The sequence below is a fragment of the Mesoplodon mirus genome (genome assembly GCF_964341445.2).
Source record: "Mesoplodon mirus genome assembly, chromosome: 4".
Classification (NCBI taxonomy): domain Eukaryota; kingdom Metazoa; phylum Chordata; class Mammalia; order Artiodactyla; family Ziphiidae; genus Mesoplodon; species Mesoplodon mirus.
The window spans coordinates 5,231,488-5,255,191 of NC_138979.1; the positions used below are offsets into that span (position 1 = coordinate 5,231,488).

Below are 23,704 nucleotides of genomic sequence, written 5' to 3' on the forward strand. Positions count from 1 at the left end.
TCTGACAACCACTGTGCAGTCAGGTCGGGCATGCAGCTAGTTCTGGCCAGGCTGAAGCATCCGGATACAGAGTAAAACCTTCCAGCACTTTCTTCTCCTGCCACAGCGATCATGGAAGTGGGTCGTTGAAAGGAAGGTGCCCCAAGCGTGCAGTACGCAGTATTCCTAGGTCGCAGGGAGCACGGCCGCCCTAGAGAGCTACCCAGTGTCTAGTGGGCATTTCGTGAGTAAGAAACAGACCTGTGTGATGCAGAGCAACTGCCGTTGGGTGATGTCTCTGAGCACGTCATAGTCTGTTCCATCCTGGCTGGCAAAGCACGTTGCCGTCCTCTCTCTCCTGGAGCCCTGCAGAAGCCTCCTAACTTTCCCACCTTTTCTGTAGTCCTGCTTCCTCTCGTTTCATTTCTCAGTCAACCACTTAAAACACAGATGAGGCCAGGCCCATCCATCACTCCTCACCCCTAACCTATTGCTCCCTGTGTCCTTAGGGTCCATTCTAAACCTGGTTCACCAGGCCTGTGTGCTCTGGCCCCTACTTTCTGCTCCAGACACCCTTGAGCCCCACCGGCCTTCTTTCAGCTCCTCAAACATTCTGGGGCCTTTGCACCTGCTTTCCCCTCTATCTGGAATGTTCCCCCCTCTTCCCAAAGTAACGCCCTTGGATCACCCTGGGGATCTCCACCCAAATGACACTTTCTCAGAGGCCCCCCCCCCGCCCCCAGGATGCAGGCATCTCCCCACTGCACTCCTCCATGGCACCCACTGCTGTCTTCAGGATCCTAATAACCACAGATCAGAATTCGGTATTCATTCCTGTGGTGGTTTGTTTGATATACATCGTTCTCTTTAACCAGACTGCAAGCTCCACTAGGGAAAGGGACTGTGTGCTGTGTTATCAAGCTCTGCATCCTAAGTCTCCTGTGCCCGGCTCCCAGCACATATTAGATCCTCAGCAAATACCTTCAGGGTGATTAAATAGATGCACTACTACCAGGAAGTTGGAGTTGTGTGCATGTTTCTGAAGTGTAGGGAAAGCGGTGGTTGATATTTTTTTGAGCATTTACTGCGGTAGGCGTGGTACCGGGTGCTTTTCATTGTTTCCTCTATCGTGTGTATATCATGACAATAGCACTATGGGGTAAGGACTAGAGATGTAGAAACAGGCCTCAATCAGTCCAGTAGCACACATGTGTCCGCAAGGCTCGTTAGGCAGCCCGACTCCATGACCCATTTCCTTAACTTGCTTTGTGATTTGGTTTTGTTCCAACTCCAGTTTTTCCAAGTTCATAAAACAATAGCAACAGACCCTTATATCACAGCTACTGTAATAATCAAAGGCCAGATTTATCTTGCCTTCTTTTGGGAGAGAATTACTGATCTCCTGTGTCTGCATGCTTCCTAGCCAGAGACATCTTTTAAAAATAAAGCCTGCTTACACACACAATGATTAAAACTATTCAATAACTTGTTCATTGTACATACTAACCTCAAAATATGAGAACCTGAAAATACAGTCCCCCATGGAGTGTTCTTTTCTGTTTGACTTTATCATGTCAACTTTTTTCTTTTTTAATTTAGACCCATTTTTGTAGGTGAAAATATCAATTTCCTTTTCCACAGAGAAATCCGATAAAGGGACCTCAGTTGGGCCCACTCTATCAATTAAATCTGTTTTTTGTTAACCGTATCTCATAAGCTCTCCTTTTAAATCAATCTATTTTTTAATCTCTTTCACAAAACAGCACATATCTGAACGAGAAGTTCCTCCCGCCGACAGAGAGATGCCAGAATCTGCAAGCCGGCTTGGAGACTTTATCTAACAAAACGAGAAAGTAAGTTCTACTCTTTGCATTTAATGTAATTTTTTTTTAAATGGAACTTTATTTATTTACTTATGGTTGCACTGGGTCTTCCTTGCTGTGTGGGCTTTCTTTAGCTGTGGTGAGCGGGGGCTACTCTTCATTTTGGTGCGAGGGCTTCTCATTGCGGTGGCTTCTCTTGTTGCGGAGCACGGGCTCTAGGCGTGCAGGCTTCAGTAGTTGTGGCTCACGGGCTCTAGAGCGTAGGCTCAGTAGTTGTGGCACACGGGCTTAGTTGTTCTGCGGCATGTGGGATCTTCCCGGACCAGGGCTCGAACCTATGTCCCCTGCATTGGCAGGCGGATTCTTAACCACTGCGCCACCAGGGAAGCCCTCATTTAACTTTAAAATAGGTGTTTTGTAAGTGTCAAAAAATGTTTCATGGCGTCTTTGAAATCATTTGGAAAATACGACTGTTCGCGAGAAAAGCACATATCAGACAATAACGCATATATGTGGAATCTAGAAAAATGGTATAGATGATCTTATTTGCAAAGCAGAAATAGAGACACAGATGTAGAGAACAAATGTATGGATACCAAGGGGGAAAGGGGGTGGTGGTGGGAGGAATTGGGAGACTGGGATTGACACATATACACTATTGATACTGTGTATCAAGTAGACAACTGATGGGAACATACTGTAGAGCACAGGGAACTCTACCTAATGCACTGTGGTGACCTAAATGGGAGGGAAATCCAAATGGGGGGGGATATCTGTGTGTGTCTGGCTGATTCATTTTGTTGTTCAGTGGAGGCCAACACAACAGTGTAAAGCAACCACACTCCAATAAAAATCTTTAAAAAAAGACTTCACATGGAGGCATGACCTTGGGCTTGGAGAAGCTCCATCGGGTGAGGGGGATGGTGAGGAGCTGAACAGTGCAGACCAGGGTCTGACCCTGGCACTGGGGACTCTATGTATCTGTCCCTGAATCCACATTCACTAGACATTCTGTGTAGTTTTACCAGCTCAGCTTTTCTAGGCCCTGACTCTTTTTGAGAACCCCATGGCATTCCAGACCCTAATCTAGAGAAACACACACCTGTATCGAGCTGCTTACATACAGCCCCATGAAGGTTAACAGGTTGACCACCACTTGACCACCACCACCCCCCCCCGCCCCAGTCCCAGCTGTGGTTCCCTCCCAGCTTCCCACACCTGCTGACAAGCCTGTACTTCAGAGAGTCTCCAGCACCATCTTCTCTGAACTGGGGAAAAGGAGTTCGAAAAGCTCCGAGCTGCGTGCGAGGAAGAGCTACTCGTGGCCTGAGGGTCCGATGGTAGAGGCGCTGCCTTGGCTGTCCCTGGAAGGGGGGATGGCGGGGCCTGGGTTGGCACCTGTAAATCTCCCTGGAAGGGACCCGTCAGAGTTGCAGGTCGCTGCGCGCTTGCCTGACCGAGTTGGAAAGTTGTGCGGGGTGAGGAGAGCAGGTGCCTCATGGCAGTCGGGACCCAGCGGCCTTTCCTTCTCTTTTTCTTCCTAATAATCAGTCTGGCGATCAGTCTCTCTCCTCTGTCTTCCTCTCCTCTCCTCTCTCTCTCTCTCTCTCTCTCTCTCTCTCTCTCTCTCTCTCTCTCTTCACACACACACACACACACACACACACACGTGCGCACACACATCTCTTCCTCTTTTAATGTTAAAAACAGTTTATGGGAGGAAGCAGTTAAAGCTGCCTATAATCCATGTACTTCCATCCCTGGAGGGTGACCCGGGGGCGGGGGGGAGGAAACTGCGGTAGGCAGCCTGGTCTAATCTCCTTTCAACTAGACCTCAGGTAATAGACTAAGAATACTTGCCGGAGGAAGGGACCGTTGACCACTGAAATGTCCTAGCATCTGCTCCCTGCCTGAGGAATTACTTATATTAAATGGAACCCAGGATCCCTGAGCCTGGTCTCCCTGCAGAGCAGCACATGGGCTGTCCAGCTCTCTAGGTGTACAGGGAAATGTTTCCTACTTTAGACGTTCCTGCTGTGTAAGGAACCCAGGGACCTCACTTAGAGACCTCACCTACTCTTCTGGGCCGGAGGTGCACGTCCAGTGCAGGAAGCCGGGACCGAGGAGGCCACCGTGGGCGTCCCAGGTGCCTCTGCTTTGTCTGAGCCTCCCGACAGCCTGGATCCTTGAAGTTAGTGGGAAAGCCTGCTACCCAGTAAGATTTCTGATTTGAGTGAATCTGGTTTGACAGTCCAACCCGGTATGTTCCTGTATGTTAGCTCAGTTTATTACAATGGATAGTCCTCTGGAAATGTTTGTTTTCTTTTCCTTAAATTCCAACTGATGGGCCTAAGCGTCCTAGAGCAATCCACTGTGCTGTGTACTTGCATTTGCTGCATGTGACCCACTCATCTCCCTTCACCACAGTTTGGTCTGTGTCCCGCTTTGCCCTGGGAGGCCGACCTACAGAGACTTCATCCATAGGCTCCTGGCTCCTTTGTCAACTGGTTTTCTTTGCATTTGACTCAGAGGACAGCACTAGAAATGGATCAGGAAGGGGAAGGAATGAAAAGAAGCTTTTCTCTTGTGATGTTGCTGCAGGCGAATTACATCCTTGACCTAAGGAAGGTGTTACATCCTTAATGAAGGTCATGACTTTTGTTAAGTGTCTCTCTCTCTCCTTTTTCACTTCATTCCCTCCACTGGACTCTTCAGCCTAGGGGTGAGCTCCTAATGGTCCCCTGATACTGTATTTGGATTTTCCTACATCCAGCCCAGGACTTTGGGAAAAGTGCCTTCTTTAAGCTTTTCCTAAATGACTCAGTTTGAGCAGGCCACTGTTTTTGCCAGGACCCTGGCTTATGGTAGATGGGCCAGAACTAACAGGTGCAAACGCTTCTTTTCTTGCACAATAAATACTTTGAATTTTGAGGTGGACATAAAGCAGCTCATGCATTATAGATGGCACCGCACGTCTGTTTTGATCATATCTGAGCCATTGTTTTGCTTGTTGTTTGCTGGGCTCTTTCTGAAACTTTTCCTGAGGGACTCAAATTCCAGATGTCTTGTGGCACCACTCATGAGAGTAGGACTTGGAAAAATTGGTCCTTGCTCCGCACTCCCTGTGACAAGCCTGTTGTATCCCTTGCCCGACATGTGAGTCAGTGGGTGAAAGTTTCAACTGACTCTCTTCACCTCTCTCTCTCTGATACGAACTGTCTTTGTTCCTCAAAGTGACAAAAGTGCTTAACGTAACCCTGACCCATAGCTGTACTTTGGAGCAAAGCACTTGAGCCAACGTGGTGGAAGGTTCTTTAATCATGGAAGGTGATGTTGTTTTTCAAGGCAGAGAATTTTACAACTCTTTTATGGGCATCCACAAACATGGTTAACTGCAGCATGCTAATGAGATTGCCTGGGCATATATTCTCATGTTTGTTCTCTCACTTTTTTCCTATTGTTTTGGATTTGGCGCTAAGACCTTTTCTCGGCTGTTCTTTAGAGGGATGCCTTTTCATGACCTGCACAGTTTTCAGCCAGCTCGTGTAATTAGCCTGCACTGTTATTCTGTTCGGCAAAGGTCTAGAGAACGTAGGCATGAATTACCCATTGTTATGAAAGTGTTATTTTGCACTCAGGAGACTAATTTGTTCAGTTGTATTGTCTATTGTCCGGAACCGTGCGTTCTGCGACCCTGCTGTTACAGACGTACAGGGGACAATCAGGAAAGCTATTCGGTGCGTGGTGATAAAAGGCAATTTCATTTTCTTAGAAATAATGATTTAGTTCTCTCTCTTTTTTTTTTTTTTTTTTGCCTCGGTGCGGCATGTGGGATCTTAATTCCCCGACCAGGGAGCAAACTGGCGCCCCCTGCAGTGGAAGCGTGGAGTCTTAACCACTGGACTGCCAGGGAAGTCCCTAGCTCTGTTTTTTTCATGGTCTGTTAAAGAGTTAGAATCTTCTCTTTCCTCAGCCAATTTGTCCATTTCAGATGCTAAAGTAGAATTTAGGAGGAGGGCACTAGAGTGGGAGGGAAACAGGGTTCTGTCTCCCACTGGTCTTGACCACAGTGTTCAATAAAAGGAAGTTAAACAGTTGCCATTGGGAAGACCATCGGGATGGGGTACCATGTATCACAATTCTTTATTTTCTGTTTAAGACTGTGAGCTCCAAGACTATGAGTTTGTGGTTCTGTCCATGGTGCCTGTCACAGGGCTCAGCACATAGTCGTTGCTCAGTAAGTATTTGTAGGATTAAACTAATGAATGAATAAATATACCTCTTAGATCCTCAAAGCATTTCCTCTACCATCTCTAATTTGTAGCTCTTAAAAAATTATCCATAAACTTCAACTCCTTTTTGAAACCTATCTTTCACTTCTCTGGCTCTGGCTCTTACTTTGAATCTGAAGTTTTCTGTTTTTTCCTATCTCATTCTTTCTCCCTGAATGTTTCTCTGGGTTTCTCCATCCCAAACCGTTTTTACCAGGTGTCTCCCAGATAAAATATTATCATGAACTAAAATGCTACCTAGCCGGGGCTTCCCTGGTAAGTGCAGTGGTTAAGAATCCACCTGCCAATGCAGGGGACACGGATTCTTGGTCCAGGAAGATCCCACGTGCCGTGGAGCAACTAAGCCCTTGTGCCACAACTACTGAACTCACGTGCCACAACTACTGAAGCCCGCGAGCCACAAGTACGGAGCCCACGTGCCACAACTACTGAAGCCCGCGCGCCTAGAGCCCATGCTCTGCAACAAGAGAAGCCACTGCAATGAGAAGCCCGTGCACTGCAATGTACAGTAGCCCCCGCTCGCCGCAACTATAGAAAGCCCGCATGCAGCAACGAAGACCCAACGCTGACATAAATAAATAAATAAGTTTATTTTAAAAACATCTTTAACATACTACCTAGCCATCTTATCACGGCTAGTTTGCATTTTTCAGTACGGCAAAGATTATTTGTAATCTTTTGTGCTATGTGTATATCATTTTAAAATGTTGACCATCTGAATATCCAAGTTGTCCATCTTAGTCCACATTGTTTCAGACCAATGAGCTGGTTTTTCAAGAGCAGATACTTCAGAGGGGCTGATCCAGGAAATGAACTCATCCCTCCCCATCTTAGGTTTTGCTGCCTCTGTTCTTGTGCCTTGTTCTTCCTGTGTTCCTCTTGCATTTTCCCAGATGATCCTGGACCCCAAGAAAATGTACATCTATATTTCTTCAGTTTCCACCACCTGGTCAGGGTGGAAGAACTACTCCAACAAAATCTCCCCAAACACAGTGTCATAACACAGTCTTGTATTCTCTCTCATGCAGCATTCAGTATAGATATTCCTTCCTGGTCAGGCAACTGTCCTCTGAGTACTGACTCAGGGATTCTGGCTCTTTCCATCCTATGATGCAGGCATCTTCAACAGGTGATCCCAGGGTTGCTGCTGAAGGAGAGGGTGCTATGGAGAAAGCACACCCAGCTTGGAGGGGACACACATCACTTCCGTTCACGTTCCACTGGCTGGAACTAGCCTACCTAGATGTTTTGGGTCATGTGACTGGGCTTGGCCAATAGAATGTGAGTGGAGCTGGTGTGTGCTTGGCGTGGGGGAAGTAGTGCCTGGCTGGGATGCTGCTTACAGCAACAGCTATGCTATGGAAACAGAGCGCCAATTCAGTGACGTCAACCAGATATTTCCGCGCCATATGTATTAAATAGCTCTGCCATTCTCATCATTCTGTTGACTCTAGGCCCTTCAGGTCTTCCTTAAAGGTGGAAGGAAACATTTTTCTTAAACAACAGCAATCTCTTATATCTTCTGAACACTTGAGTAGTTTAAATAGTACTTCTAGTGAAAGGAAATATTTAGAGCTCTTCTTAGGCACAGAGTGTAAGCCACTGCCCTGTAACTTCCTGCGCAATCACCAGGGCATGAAAAAGTTGCTTGTGTTCAGATAGCTTTTCTTGGTAAGATTCAGATTCTCAGAATTAAGGTTTGGAACACAGGCTTGCACAGGCTAGGTGTGGCTTGAACCATACACTGCTTGGTGAGTGCATATGTTTGATGAGCTACTTCATGCCGTACCATTTAAAATTACTGAGAACAAGAGAATCTTCTGAAAGGATCATCTTAATGGGGCATCCTAAAGATGTCTGTTCGAAGGCTCTGTTTTGCAGGATGAAAGGCAACGTGAATTGAAGGCTGGCCCCAAGCGTTCTTCCTGTTTATTATCTCAGAGAGCACAGCATGACCTGAATTGCAGCTTGAAAAGAAGAAGTATAAATTATGGCAGATCAGGCTTCAAAAAACCTGACTCTGAACATATCACTTGACAGCCTGTTAACAAAGCAAGTATTCCTAAGTTTTCACTTGTCTGTCAGGAAAAACGATTTGTGGTCATATACAGGATTTTCTTGTCATACAGTGATGTGTGACTTGTTCACCTAGCTTTAAATCTATGGTGCTTTCTTTGCTTCTTAAAGAGATACCCACAGTTTTGTCTGTCTTTTCATCTCTGACCCTTTAACTTGCCTTTTGTGGTCAGCTTTTAAGGACTAGCCCTTAAAATCTAGCCCTACTTCCTTCCCTTGGTATTGAGGTCAGAAAGAAGAAGTTAACACAAAACAGCCATTCATACCAACTTGGTATGTTCTTAATATCTTGTGATGTATCTCTTGGTAACCAAAGGAGTGGCTGTGTTTGCTCGTATAAACTTTTAAGTTGGGGCAGGTGAGCTAACATCGAGGCTATGATAGAAATCTCTGAAAAGTTTTTTTTTTGTAGTTGTGTCAAGTCTATCCAAAGGTGGTTTAGCCATCATTCTGTGCCTCAAAGAATACATAAGAAATAAACCATCATACAATTTAAGAGCTTGAAGGAATAGTCTCTTAAATTATTCTAATCTGTATACTTTTTTATGTGTAAGTTTTGTTTTTCTAAAAATTCTAATTTCCTTAACGATAAAAGTGGGATTATGCCTTGTTCAGAGTCAGGCAACCCGTTAAAGAAAAGGTGGGAAATAAAATATTTTGTGTGTGGTTGTTGATGCTAGAAGGTAACTAGAGGAATTCTAGTCTGAATTCCTTAGTTAATACGTGGCAAGAGTTGCTTAGTATCATTTGTTACCGTGCTGAAGATTGGAATCGTGAATTATTTGATTATAAGTGTTGGTCGGTGGAAACAAAACCGAATTTTCCCTCAGAGGAAAACTGAAACACTGACTTTCTCGTTATACTGCAATCTTGATTATGTATTCACATTAGGCATTATTTCCAATTTTAGAAGTGGGATGGAGAAAGAAAGCAAATCTGTCATTGATACTTCTGCTCACCGCTTTCAAATACATTAAAGGTATCGTCTCTTTACTATCTGTGGTAGCCAGACTTCCAAGATGGCACCCAATGATCATTTCCTCCTGGTATTTACTTGCTTTTCCCCTGCCTCACTGAATAGGGCTGCCCTGTGTAACCAATACGATATCGTAGAAATAACGACGTCGTATTTCAAGGCCAGGTCATAAAAGGATATGATAGCTCTGCTGTGCCTGCTCTTGGACTGCTTGCTCTGGGGGAAGCCAGTTACCATGTCATGGGCACACTGAGAGGTCCACATGGCAAGGAACTAAGATCTCCCACCAACAGCAGCACCGCCTTTTCAGCCATGTCAGTGAAGCTCCTTGGAAGTAGATACTTCAGCCCCGACCAACATCTTGACTTTACATCCTAATGAGCTGCTGGGCCAGAACTCTCCTGCTAAGCTACTCATGAATTCCTGACCTACAGAAACTGTGCAGTAATAGTTTATTGTTGTAAAACAACTAAGCCACTAATTTTTTTCATAATTTTTCACATAACCACGGATAACTAATTGACTACTCAATTCACAGTCTTTACGTTATTATATTTTTATCATAATGACAATTATTATGATTACCAAAATTATCAATAGTGGTAATAACAACTACCGTTTTTGTGGACCTACTGTATGCAAGATAATTTAAGTATATCTACAGTCTTTGCAGTATTTCTTCAGAATAGCTTTTGTTATTCTAATTCCACAAGTGAAAGAGATGAAGTCGGAGGGTTAAATGGCTTGCAGAACATCAGACAGTTAGAAAAGGCAGAGCCGGGGCTTGGATGAAATTCTGACTGTTTTATTCTCACTACTGTATGGTTCCAACCTTAATGAGAACAGAATTACAAGTCACAAATACAGGAAGAGAAAGGCATTTGACTTTAAAATGCGAAGCTACTGAAAAGCAATCTTCCTCCAACATACCATATACTTTCCTCACTTTTTGATACTTATTTTACTTAAGCATCCATAATGTAAATATACACAGGTAGCTTTATCTTGTACAGCAACCACTGTACCCTGATTGTAGCTTGGGGACCAGTATGGCTTTTCTTGGTAAGATCATGGCGGATGGCTAATTATGGTCATAGTTCAAAACTAATATCTGAAACCTTTGGGTGTTTTTATGTTCTAATCATATATTAATTTTCAATTTCAGAAACACACAGCAACTTCTCTGTGTCCAGAACTATGAAGGGCACAGAGACAGTTATTCTCAACCTGGAGGTGTGTATCATACTCCCTGGGAGCTTTTTCAAAGGATGCGCGGTTGAGAACAGTTTGAGAACTCTTGCTTAAGGAACACAACGATAAAGAAATTATTTCTACTCTTTAGCAGCTTGCAGTATATTAAGAAAGTCAGGGACTTCCCTGGCGGTCCAGTGGTTAAGACGCGGCACTTCCACTGCAGGGGCTGCGGGTTTGATCCCCGATCAGGGAGCTAAGATCCTGCATGCCACGCAGTGCGGCCGAAAAATAGAAAAAAAAAACAAAACCAAAGCAACAAAAAAACCCAAAACACCAACAACAAAAAAGTCAGATAGTTACAATACTTCAGTTTCTCCTTCTCAATCTTTGTAGATTCCTCCTCATCTCCCCTCACTTTTGACACTGGAGCGTTCCAGCACTCAGTCTTCAGACCTCATTTCTTTTCATCCTCAGACCTCAGGGACCTCATTTAGTCTCATGGATTAAAATACCATCTACATACTGATGATTCCCAAGTTTGTATTTCCTCCCTAGACCTCTTTCCAGGTTTGTATTACCTCTGCCCAGTGATCACCTCCCTGGGGTACTCATAAGGAATCTCAAACCTTATAAATCTCACAGGATCTCCTGGATCCACCCACTGGAACTTTGTACTTCAGCACTGTTCTCCATTTCAGTTAATGGCAAGTCTATTCTTCCAGTGCTCAGATCTAAATGCTTGGTGTTATCCTTGACGCTTTTCTTTTTATCCATCCCATTGTCTGTCATTAAATCTCACTGGCCACCTTGAAGTCATACCCAGAAGCTGATAATTTCTTACTCTATCACTTCCACCCTGGACCACGCCATCTTTATTCCACTCCTGGATTGTGGCCAACATCTCCAAATTGCTCTTCTGGTTTTCACCCCTGCTCTCCTAGAGACCGTTCTTAATGAAGTAGACAGTGGGAACCTTTCTAAATGTAAGTCAGATCAGGTCACTTTTCTGTTCTAATGTTTTCGCATTTCACTCAAAATAAAAGACAAAATTCTTAAAGCAGCCTACAAGGTCCTTAGAGCACTTCTCAAATATACATGTAATATATTTGCCAGTAACAGCACAAAGGAGCTGTTACGGGTGGGAGCCGAGTTGCATCAGGCTAAGGAAATGACTACAAATGGCAAAGTAATAATTATAACAATGTGTAGTTGGGTTTATAACATTAATGGATGTAATATTGTATAACAAAGATTCCACAAAAAGAAGAAAAAGGGGAGACAGCGATACAAGAGTAATATTTTTATATATTAGAGCAATTAAGCTAGTATAAACTGAAAGCTGATTCTGATAAGATGTGTATGGTAAACCCTAGAGCAACCACTAAAAATATAGTTTAAGTTATTAAAGATGTCAAAATGCTACATTAGAAACATTCACTTAAGGCATAGGAAAGCTGTAAAGGAGGAATAGGGGAACAAAAAATACATGAGACATAAAAAAACAAAAGTAAAGTGGCAGAGGTAAATCTAACTGTATCAGTAATAACATTAAATATGAGTGGATTAAACCATGCAATCAAATGGCAGAGATTGTCAGACTGGATTAAAAAGCACGATCGGGCTTCCCTGGTGGCGCAGTGGTTGAGAGTCCGCCTGCTGATGCAGGGGACATGGGTTCCTGCCCCGGTCCAGGCAGATCCCACATGCCACGGAGCGGCTGGGCCCGTGAACCATGGCCGCTGAGCCTGTGCGTCTGGAGCCTGTGCTCCGCAACAGGAGAGGCCACAACAGTGAGAGGCCCGCATACCGCAAAAAAAAAAAAAAAAAAAGCATGATCAAGCTATGCTATCTACAGAAGACACATTTTTGGATTCAAATACACATAGATTGCAAGTAAAAGGATGGAAAAATGTATATCTTGCAAACAGCAACCACAAGAAAGCTTGAGTGGATATATTGATATTAAAAAAAATAAACTTTTAAAACAAAAAGTGTTAGTAGAAATAAAGCAGATCTTACCATCATAAAAGGGTCAATCCAGCAGGAAGATATAACAGTTATAAACACATATACATCTAATAACACAGCACCAAAGTACACAAAGGAAAAACTGACAAAGGGAATAAATAATGCAGCAATAATTGGAGATTTTAAATACTCTATTTTCAGTAGTGGATACAACACCGGAAAGAAGATCAACAAGGAAATAGTTGAATTGAACAACACTATAAACCAGCTAGACTTAACAGGCATCTATAGAGTACACCACCCATCAACAGAATATACATTCTTCTCAAGTGCACACAAAACATTGTCCAGGGTAAATCATATGCTAGATTATAAAACAAACCTCAATAAATTTAAAGAATAGAACTAATACAAAGTATGTTGTGTGACCACATTTTAATAAAATTTAAGATGAATATTCAGGAAAAATAATTGAGAAACTCACAAATCTGTAGAAATCAAACAACATACTCTTAACTGTGCAGTGGGTTCAAGAAGCAATAGAAAGGGAAACCAGAAAATACTTCGAGATGGATGAAAATGAAGACACAATAGGCCAACGTTTTGGGGATATGCAGGAGGTGATAGCTAAAGTGTACAAGATGTCTTTCTGAGGTGGTAAAAATGTTCCAAAATTGACTGTAGTGATGGTTGCACATATCTGTGAATACTCTAAAACCCAGACTTCTCTGCTTTAAATGGGTGAGCTGTATGGCATACTAATTATACCTCAGTGAAGCTGTTAAAAACTTTAACAGGTCTGCAGATCTTTTGAGGATGTTATTTTAAGACAGTCTGATTCTGTAGGTGTGAGTCAGGGCCCGAGAATCTGCATTTCTAATAATCTTTCTATGTGATGCCAATACTGCCAGTCTGAGATCCACACTTTGAATAGCAAGGCCGCTACCATCAGATTTCCTGTGACCTTTCTGACCTCATCTCCTGCCACCTTCATGAGTGGATTCCTGAGTGACTCGTGTGTGATTTCCAACCAACCTGACCATCTTGCTGCTGCTCAAACATACCGTGCCTGCCTCTACCTCTGGCCTTCACACTTGTCCTTCCCTTTGCATAGAATGTTCTTCTCATTCCCAAACTCCCATATGTGTATCACTTGCTTAATCCCTTTCTTCAAGTCTCTGCCCAACTCTTACCCCCAGGGAGGTCTTCCCTGACCACCCCACTTAGATTGAAGCCCTATTTCACATACTTTCTTTCCCTCTTTTCCTGCTTTATTTTTCTTCACAGTACTAAGTACATTATACTTCAACATGATTTTAATTTATGTATTATTTGATGTACAGTTTCTTAGGGCTGCCATAACAAATTACCATAGACTAGGTAGCTTAAACAACAAACATTTATTTACTCATCGTTCTAGAAGTCTAAGACCAAGGTGTCAGCAGGTTTGGTTTCTCTGAAACCAAAACCAAGTCTCTCTCCTTGCCTTCTTGCTGTATGTATGAAGCATACATACGTGGTCTTTTCTGTATGTATGGTCTTTTCTGTATGTAGGCCAGCCTCCTGGTATCTCTCTGTAAATAAAAACTTCCTTTTCTTATAAGAATGCCAGTAGATTGGACTCAGGCTACCCTAATGGTCTCATTTCAATTTAATCTCCTATTTAAAGGCCTTATTTCCAAATATAGTCATATTCTGAGGTACTGGGGATTAGGGTTTCAACATATGAGTCTGGGGGAACACGGTTCAGCCCATACATTGGGTTTATTGTCCATAATCCCCTATTACAATATAAATTTCATGAGAATGTGGATTTTTTTAAAATTTATTTTGTTCACTATTTTTATTATTGGTCTCTAGAACAATATCTTGCACATAACAGATGCCCAGTAAGTAGTTATTGAGTAAATACATGAAAACAAAAGGTAAGTGCTATAGAGATATTTAGTGGACTTTTTTTTTTTTTTTTTTGCGGTACACGGGCCTCTCACTGTTGTGGCCTCTCCCGTTGCAGAGCACAGGCTCCAGACGTGCAGGCTCAGCAGCCATGGCTCACGGGCCCAGCCGCTCTGCGGCATGTGGGATCTTCCCAGACCAGGGCATGAACCCACGTCCCCTGCATTGGCAGGTGGACTCTCAACCATTGCGCCACCAGGGAAGCCCTTAGTGGATTTAGGGTGTTGCAAAGGACATGGGAGAAAGAGATCAACTCTGCTTATGTGAGTCAGAAGAATTTAAAAGGCACAAGGTTCATAGCCATTCATATATGGTTTAAAAATCTTACCAGGTGTAATATCCACGCTAGCTTTTTCACTCTTGTAACTCACTCTAACTATATAATGTTATTCTTTAAGAGATGGAGAAACACTCAATTTATTGGTTCTTTCTGATTCCTTGCAATATATAGGATCCTAGTTCTAAAAATTGATAGTATAAGATCACTAAACTGTTACTTTCAACTCTGGATATCCTCTTATATGTGAAGATTTCTTTCCATAAACTTGAAAAGTGGGTCATCTTTCTTTCATCTTCAGAAATCATACAGCAGTAGTGTTGTGAGGGAAAATGCGAGAATCTTAAATAGCAGCCTCAGCCCTTGTTTATTCATTCTTTCCTTCCTGGTGATGTATTTGCATGTTGTAGATATTTGTGAAGGGGATACTTTAAAAAAAAAATCTTTATTTGAGTATAATTGCTTTACAATGTTGTGTTAGTTTCTGCTGTACAACAGTGTGAATCAGCTATATGTATACATATATCCCCATATCCCCTCCCTCTTGCGTCTCCCTCCCACCCTCCCTATCCCACCCCTCTAGATAGACACAAAGCACCGAGCTGATCTCTCTGTGCTATGCGGCTGCTTCCCACTAGCTATCTATTTTACATTTGGTAGTGTATATATGTCCATGCCGCTCTCTCACTTCATCCCATCTTCCCCTTACCCCCGTGCCCTCAAGTCCGTTCACTACATCTGCGTCTTTATTCCTGCCCTGCCACTAGGTTCATCAGTACTGCTTTTTTGTTTTTTTTTTAGATTCCATATATGTGCATTAGCATACAGTATTTGTTTTTCTCTTTCTGACTTACTTCACTCTGTATGACAGACTCTAGGTCCATCCACCTCATTACACGTAACTCAATTTCCTTCCTTTTTATGGCTGAGTAATATTCCATTGTATTTATGTACCACATCTTCTTTATCCATTCTTCTGTTGACGGACATTTAGGTTGCTTCTTAAAATGATATTTTTTGTTGGACTGTGAGGTACTGCTTGACTTTGGCATTATATCAAATTAGTCCAGTGAAGTAAATTGTTACCCCAAAATAATTCTGATAAATAGCACCATGAATAGCTTTCCACTTATGCTATGTATTCCTATTTCATCTTCCAGATCTACTGTCTACCTTTTTCATTCTTGCTGTGCACTCCAGGAGGCTGATTTCCTTGTGCTACCTTAGTTGGATTCTCATAACTTTTGGCTTCTGGTTGGGGTCACTTTCTGGAAGTCATTGGTATGAGAGTAAAAAATGGGAAGAGAGAAAGTTTGGGGTATTTATTCCCCTGGATCCCTCTCTGTGGGAGTGATTTAGGGATGACTTCATCCTCTACCAAAGGCCACCTCTCCAGTCCTGTGACCTTCTTCTACACCTCTAGCTATAGCTCTTTCTGGCTAGTGTATGGACTTAGGGTGGTAACAGCTTTCCTACTCTACCCCTATTGTAGCCTTAGTGTGCTTCACCAATCCGTGTAGGCTTTCCTTTACCATGTCCCACCCCTTTGTAAATAGACACCCCTTTCCCTCTTGGTTGGCTAAAGTTAGTCATTGCTTGCCGTATTTCCTAGCACGTGTCTTAAACATACAATTACTGTCCAAACCCCAGAAGTTAATGATCCAGGACAGAGAAAGTGTTCTTTAAAAAAAAAATCAATATCTGACTTTTTCAAATGTGGCAATTTGGAGATTTCAGTGGCGCTGTGAAGAAGAACATTGGCATCTTTAAGAATTCATTCCTACAGCTGTTTTGGAATACTTAACTTGTCTGAGGGACACTAAAAGGTATGCAGAGAATAAAAAGTTTGAATCCCTTTCTCCTATGCCAAGTGACAATAATCACAGCATTCTAATTAGAAGTTACCATCACACAGAGTTAAAAATGATGTAAATTGAATTATCCTGCTTTTAGTGGTTGAAATGTCGGTATGTCAGTACCATGTGTAGCTCAATTCAGTCTGCTTGCTACATATTTCTCTTTTTTAGCTGTCACACACTCATCAGCCATTCCTTTAGCATTTGCCTTACCTATTGAGGTGCTCCTATGTTGGATGCATAAGTGTTTACAATTGTTATATCTTCTTCTTGGATTGATCCCTTGATCATTATGTAGTGTCCTTCTTTGTCTCTTGTAATAGTCTTTATTTTAAAGTCTATTTTGTCTGATATGAGAATTGCTACTCCAGCTTTCTTTTGATTTCCATTTGCATGGAATATCTTTTTCCAATCCCTCACTTTCAGTCTGTATGTGTCCCTGGGTCTGAAGTGGGTCTCTTGTAGACAGCATATATACGGGTCTTGTTTTGGGATCCATTCAGCCAGTCTATGTCATTTGGTTGAAGCATTTAATCCACTTACATTTAAGGTAATTGTCAATATGTATGTTCCTATTACCATTTTCTTAATTGTTTTGGGTTTGTTTTTGTAGGTCTTTTCCTTCTCTTGTGTTTCCTGCCTAGAAAAATTCCTTTAGCATTTGTTGTAAAGCTGGTTTGGTGGTGCTGAACTCTCTCAGGTTTTGCTTGTCTGTAAAGGTTTTAATTTCTCCATCGAATCTGAATGAGATCCTTGCTGGGTAGAGTAATCTTGGTTGTAGGTTTTTCTCCTTCATCACTTTAAATATGTCCTGCCACTGTCCTCTGGCTTGCAGAGTTTCTACTGAAAGATCATCTGTTAACCTTATGGGGATTCCCTTGTATGTTATTTGTTGCTTTTCCCTTGCTGTTTTTAATATTTTTTCTTTGTATTTAATTTTTGATAGTTTGATGAATATGTGTCTTGGAGTGTTTCTCCTTGGATTTATCCTGTATGGGATTCTCTGCACTTTGTGACCTGAGTGACTATTTCCTTTCCCATATTAGGGAAGTTTTCAACTATAATCTCTTCAAATATTTTCTCAGATCAGCCATTCCTTTAAAAAGTATTGCCCAGTGGAAATAATTGGCTATACTGACTGAAAATCTTACTGCTGTATTGACGTGCAGAATTTATTTTCACGTAGACCTGAGCTCTTCAGGGGTTTTATAGAAACTAATTACAGAAGGCTGTTTGATCTACACAGGATACCACTTAGAAGCCTACTGACTTAATATTATTGGGGTGTCTCCACCCATTTTAGTAGACAAAAGGATTGGCTTTCACCATAAAGAGATGTTATAGGAAACTAAATCAGTACCTCAGCTGTTTACATAGGACTGATAAATGAATATCTTCAAGATAAGGTCTAGGCATCTAATAAGTACCCAATAAATATTTAATGGTTAAGTTAACTAACCATAAATTGTGCCTTTTGAAAAGTCCTATTTATATCTTATTTGAAATAAAACTAGTCACAGCATGTGGGTCTTCATCTCCAAAGAGACGTCTCTACAAAAACATTTTATTATTATTCTTTATTGAGGTATAGTTGATTTAAAATATTATGTTCATTTCAGGTGTACAATGTAGTGGTTCACAATATTTAAAGGTTATGCTCCATTTATAGTTATTATAAAAGAGTGGCTATATTCCCTGTGCTGTACAATATATTTTCATAGCTTATTTATTTTATACACAGTAGTTTGTGCCTCTTAATTCTCTCCCCGTCTTGTTTTCCCCCTTCCCTCTCCTCACTGGTAGCTACTAGTGTGTTCTCTATAGCTGTGAGTCTGTTTCTTTTTTGTTTCTTTTATTTTTTTAATTTTTTTTAGATTCCACCTGTAAGTGATATCATACAGTATTTGTCTTAGAAAAATATTTAAAATTTTAATATTATATTTACCTAGTATCATTTTTGTGTTATTTATAATCTGTATCTCATTTTGAGTATTATTAATAATGACTGAAATAGACATTATTTATTCTTTTGAAAATAACTTGCTTCATTATTTAGTATGATTTATTGTATGTCTTGGTACCAGAAAATACTTCTGATGGGATTGATTTTCAGTTTCATTCCGAAAATAGATGAGATGCAGCATGATATATTGGAAAGAGAGCCAGAGTGTGAATAAAAAGATGTGAGTTTAATTCTTAGTTCATCTGCTTACAGTACAACATTGAGCAAGCTTTTTATCTTCTCAGAACTTTTAGTTTTGTCATCCATAAAAATGGGGGTGATATCATACGGGTAGCTGCCTCTCACAATTTTGGGGTGAAGACCATACTTTGCAATTGAAAACCAACTGTAACTGTAATTTGCAGAAAGTATGATGTGATTTAGAGCATTTTACTCAATAGGAAAATTCTATAGAGGCACATTTTTTTTCACAAATTGGCCCACACTCGTAGCATCCATGTGATTTTTCCTTCTCTAGCCATGCTTCCACCTTACAAATCATGATGGTGCTGTGGTAGTCTTAATTATCTCATAAAGCTGGTTGGTGATTTATTGTTCAGTAGAAAAGGACCAGCATATAGGGAAAAAAACGTCTCTTTAACATTCCTTATTCTTTAGTCTTCCCCTTCATAATACCAGAGGATAATGCTTCATTTCTAGACATAAAAAAAGATTCTTTGAACACAGCAACTCCAGGAGGTAAGTAGCTTGAGTATTGTCTTCTGATTATAAAATGGCCAGGAGTATTTCTCCTTTTAAAATATTAATACATATGTCTGCTGTAATGTGTTTGAGTTGGTTTTAAGTATCAGGGACTATAAAGTCAAAAGCCCTTCTCTGCAGCTAACTTCCTAGTAAAATCAGATACATTATGATTGGCATCTTTCAATATTAAGTTACATTGGAGCCAGCTACAATTTATTGGGAGACATATGTCATGAAAACAAAACGTTTTTAAGACTATACATACTTTACAATGAACTTTTTTTCTAACTGGCAGTGGATGATCATTTTAATGTTTTAGACAGCTTGATATAATGGGAAGGATGATTGTCAAAATGACACAAACTCTGCTTTTCAAGTAAGCCAAAGTTAAAGTATAATATACAGAATAGTGCTTAAAACCTTTGGAGAAATAAAGTCATCTGTAATTTCCCAAGCTTGTAGTTGCTCCTTGGATCTAGTATGATAGTTTTGTTTCACGGAGGCTTAGGACCCCTCTGAATCAGTTTTCTTGATGAGTCAGGTGTGGCAGCAAAGTCTTATTACCTGGCCTTCTCGGCCAGCCTCCATAAGGCTCAAACTGGGGGAAGACTGGAAAGTTCTGAGCCAGTCTCACAGGTTGTGGAACAGGGGTGGAGAAGGATAGGGGTAGTGGTGCACTCACATTTAACAACTAGCTTGGGGAGAAAGCCCTGACTTATCACATTTGCTGCTTCCAGTGATGTAAATACTCCCACCTTGGCTAATTTCAAGCTACCAGTGGTTTAACAACCTGCTCACAATGTTGCTGGACATTTACCAGGCAGTTCTTCCAAGCTTGTATGAGCCAGCTCTAGCACAATAATGAGAAAGAAAGTATGGAGCTAGGAAGAGAGGTTCCCCACACCCATCCTGCGGCAGCAAAGAGAGTTGAGAAAAGAGCTTACTCTCAAGTCCAAGAGTTGGCCAAAATGAGATAGGAATTTACTGTGTTTTTTGCTTTTAAAAGTTGCACAGGTAAGATCTCTCACAACATAACCCCTTTCCTCTATTTTCTGTGTGAAATCTCAGCAGATTCTGCCTTGATCACGATTGAGGGAGTTCAGAGTCGAAGATGGAGGCAGTCATGGGTTAATCATTGCAAAAAGGGTAAAAGTGTAACCAGATATGCACACATGCACACTCATTTTATTTCATGCTAAGAAATTGGGGGGCTTCCCTGGTGGCGCAGTGGTTAAGAATCCACCTGCCAATGCAGAGGACACGGGTTTGAGCCCTGCTCTGGGAAGATCCCACATGCCGCGGAGCAACTAAGACCGTGTGCCACAACTACTGAGCCTGCGCTCTAGAGCCCATGAGCCACAACTACTGAGCCCGTGTGCCACAACTACTGAGCCTGCGTGCCACAACTACTGAGCCTGTGCTCTAGAGCCCGCGAGCCACAACTACTGAGCCTGTGTGCCACAACTACTGAAGCCTGCACGCCTAAAGCCCATGCTCCACAACAAGAGAAGCCACCGCAGTGAGAAGCCCACGCACCACAACGAAGAGTAGCCCCCACTCGCTGCAACTAGAAGAAGCCCGCACACAGCAACAAAGACCCAGGGCAGCCAAAAATAAATAAATAAATAAATATATTAAAAGAAAAGAAAAGAAACTGGGAAAGTAGGAAGGATGGGTTGGGGTAATGGACTGGCTGAAGTGACTGACTAGCTACTGAGCCCTCATCTGAGGCTCTTCAGGCAACATGCTGAAGAAGGCGTAGGCTTTAATATAGGGGTGGGTGGTTTGTGAACAGGTCAAGGGAGTGCAGGTCAGCACTGGGGAATGTTACTGAGTAGAAGCCATAATCCGTGGAGTAAGGAAATACTGCTTTGAACTTACAGTAGTTTATGACCTCATTACATTTTGTATTTATAATTAAATGACTCACGTATTTCCTGGGTTAACAAGAATAATCAGCTTGACCTGGGATTGTGTTCGTCTAGAAATGCTCAGCCATCGAGGCCCTGTGGGGAAAGGCATAGTCTAGAAGGGCAGCCAGTGTGTGAACACGGGATGAAATTCAATGTGAGGAAGGCTGGTATACGAGCATTGCTCTAAGGACTCGGAGAACACATAGGAAGTAGCAACTTCTCAGTTCTTTAAAAAGCACATTCATTTAAATATACGGTAGGTTCAGCGTGACTAGAATTTTGAATTTTAGATATTTGGTCCTCAACAATGGCCGATGGATAATGCTCATTATCGTATTTATATCACCATGGAAAATACAAGTTTTTAGCCCAATATGAACATTTTTAAAGTTTTTTTTTTTTTTTGTGGTACGCGGGCCTCTCACTGCTGTGGCCTCTCCCGTTGCAGAGCACAGGCTCCGGACGCGCAGGCTCAGTGGCCATGGCTCATGGGCCCAGCCGCTCCGCGGCATGTGGGATCTTCCCGCACCGGGGCACGAACCCGTGTCCCCTACATCGGCAGGTGGACTCTCAACCACTGTGCCACCAGGGAGGCCCTTTAAAAGTTTTTTAAGGGGTAAATGATGTACAATATACTGCAACTTAAGTGTGCAATGTGAAGAGTCTTGGCATATGCGTGTACTATTACTCCAGTCAGGATTAGGAAGACATCCGTCACCCACCAGAGGTTTCTCATGCTTTTCTGTCATCCGTTCCTCTCTACCACTGCTGCCCGTCTTGTGCCAGCCCCCATTTCCAGGCAACTCCTCACGGGCTCTCTGTCCCTGTAGGCTAGTTTTCATTTTCTGGAATGGAATCTATGTTGTGTACTCTTTTTTTTGTCTATATTTTTTCATCCAGCGTACTTACTTTGAGATTGATCTATGTTTTTGCAGGTATCAATGGTTCATTTCTTTTTTTTTTTTTTTTTTTTTTTTTTTTGCGGTATGCGGGCCTCTCACTGTTGTGGCCTCTCCCGTTGCGGAGCACAGGCTCCGGACGCGCAGGCCCAGCGGCCATGGCTCACGGGCCCAGCCGCTCCGCGGCATATGGGATCCTCCCAGACCGGGGCACGAACCCGTATCCCCTGCATCGGCAGGCGGACTCTCAACCACTGCGCCACCAGGGAGGCCCTCATTTCTTTCTATCACCAAATAAAAGCAACACTATTCCTCTGTAAGTAGATACCACCATCTGTTCATCCATTCAGCTCTTATGGATGTTCACATGATAGGTATTTGGGGCTGTTACAAATAAAGCTACCATACAAGTCTTTTTGCGGATGTAAGTTTGCATTTCTCTTGGAATACCTGGCAATGGAACAGCTGGGTTGCATGGGGGATATGTAGGTTCACCCTTTGAAGAAATTACCCAGTGGTTTTCAGAAGTAGCTGTAGATTTGACATTCTCACCAGTAGTGTATGAGAGTTCCACTTACTCTGCTCTTTGCCAAACTGAGTGTGGTCTGGCTCTTCAGTTTGAGCCATTCTGGTGGATGCATAGTAGTATATAATTGTGATTTTAGTTTGCAGTTCCCTAGTAGCTAATGTTGTTGAGCATCTTTTCATGGGTTGATTTGCAACCTGTTTATCATCTGTGGTGAAGTGTCTGTTCAAATCTTTGACCCAGCTTTTAACTGGCCTGTTTGCCTTATTGAACTTTGAGTTCTTTACATATTCTGGATAGCATTCTTGGTACTGCAGATTTGGTGGTATGAATTCCTTTAGCCTTTTCATACCTGAAAAAGTCCTTATTTTACCTTCATTTTTTGAAAGGTTTGCTCCCTCTCGAATCCTAGATCGACAGTCCTGCCAAATCCTGTACTGTATTTTAATGACATTGTTCCACTGCCTCTGGCTTGCATTGTTTCTGACAAGTGTGCTGTAATTCTCATCTTTTTTGTGTGTGTGTGTGTGGTATGCGGGCCTCTTACTGTTGTGGCCTCGCCCGTTGCGGAGCACAGGCTCCAGATGCGCAGGCTCAATGGCCATGGCTCACGGGCCCAGCCGCTCCGTGGCATGTGGGATCTTCCCGGACCGGGGCACGAACCCGTGTCCCCTGCATCGGCAGGTGGGCTCTCAACCACTGCGCCACCAGGGAAGCCCTGTAATTCTTATCTTTATCTCTGTGTACATAATCTGTCTTTTTCCTCTTTTACTTTTAAGATTTTCTCTTTATCACTGGTTTAAAGAATTTTTTTTTTATTATGTGCCTTGGTGTAGTTTTCTTCATGTTTCCTGTGCTTTGGGTTTGTTGAGCCTCTTGGATCTGTCGGTTTATAGTTTTCCTTGAATTTGGAAAATTTGCCACCATAATTTTTTCAAATTTTTTTGGTCTCTTCTCTCTTTCTAGGACCATAATTTCTCATTTAGGCCCCTTGAGGTTGTCTCACAGCTGAATGATTCTCTACAACTTTTTCATTCAACCTTTTTTCCCCTTTATGTTTCATTTTTAAGTTTCTATTGCTGTGTCTTCAAATTCACTAGTCTTATTTTCTTAGCTATACATCATGAGAAATTTAATTTCTTTTTAATTTAATAAATGAAATTTAAACAAAACTTTAGACTCTGACACATTTGGTTTTTATGATAGGATAATAATTTCTCATTTACTGTACTTTTCATGATATATTTTATTTTGATGACTTA

At 42.0% G+C, this 23,704-nt stretch overlaps 1 protein-coding gene across 1 annotated transcript in view; it reads left to right on the forward strand.

The window, feature by feature from the left end:
* Positions 1-23,704, forward strand: part of ST8SIA6 (ST8 alpha-N-acetyl-neuraminide alpha-2,8-sialyltransferase 6) — a gene marked incomplete at both ends in the record, with an annotated part of 125,475 nt that overhangs the window by 62,763 nt on the left and 39,008 nt on the right. Inside the window, one exon of the mRNA XM_082617064.1 lies at positions 1,743-1,832. Within this exon, the coding sequence (XP_082473190.1) occupies positions 1,743-1,832 (90 nt within the window). The remainder of the gene's footprint in view (positions 1-1,742; positions 1,833-23,704) is intronic.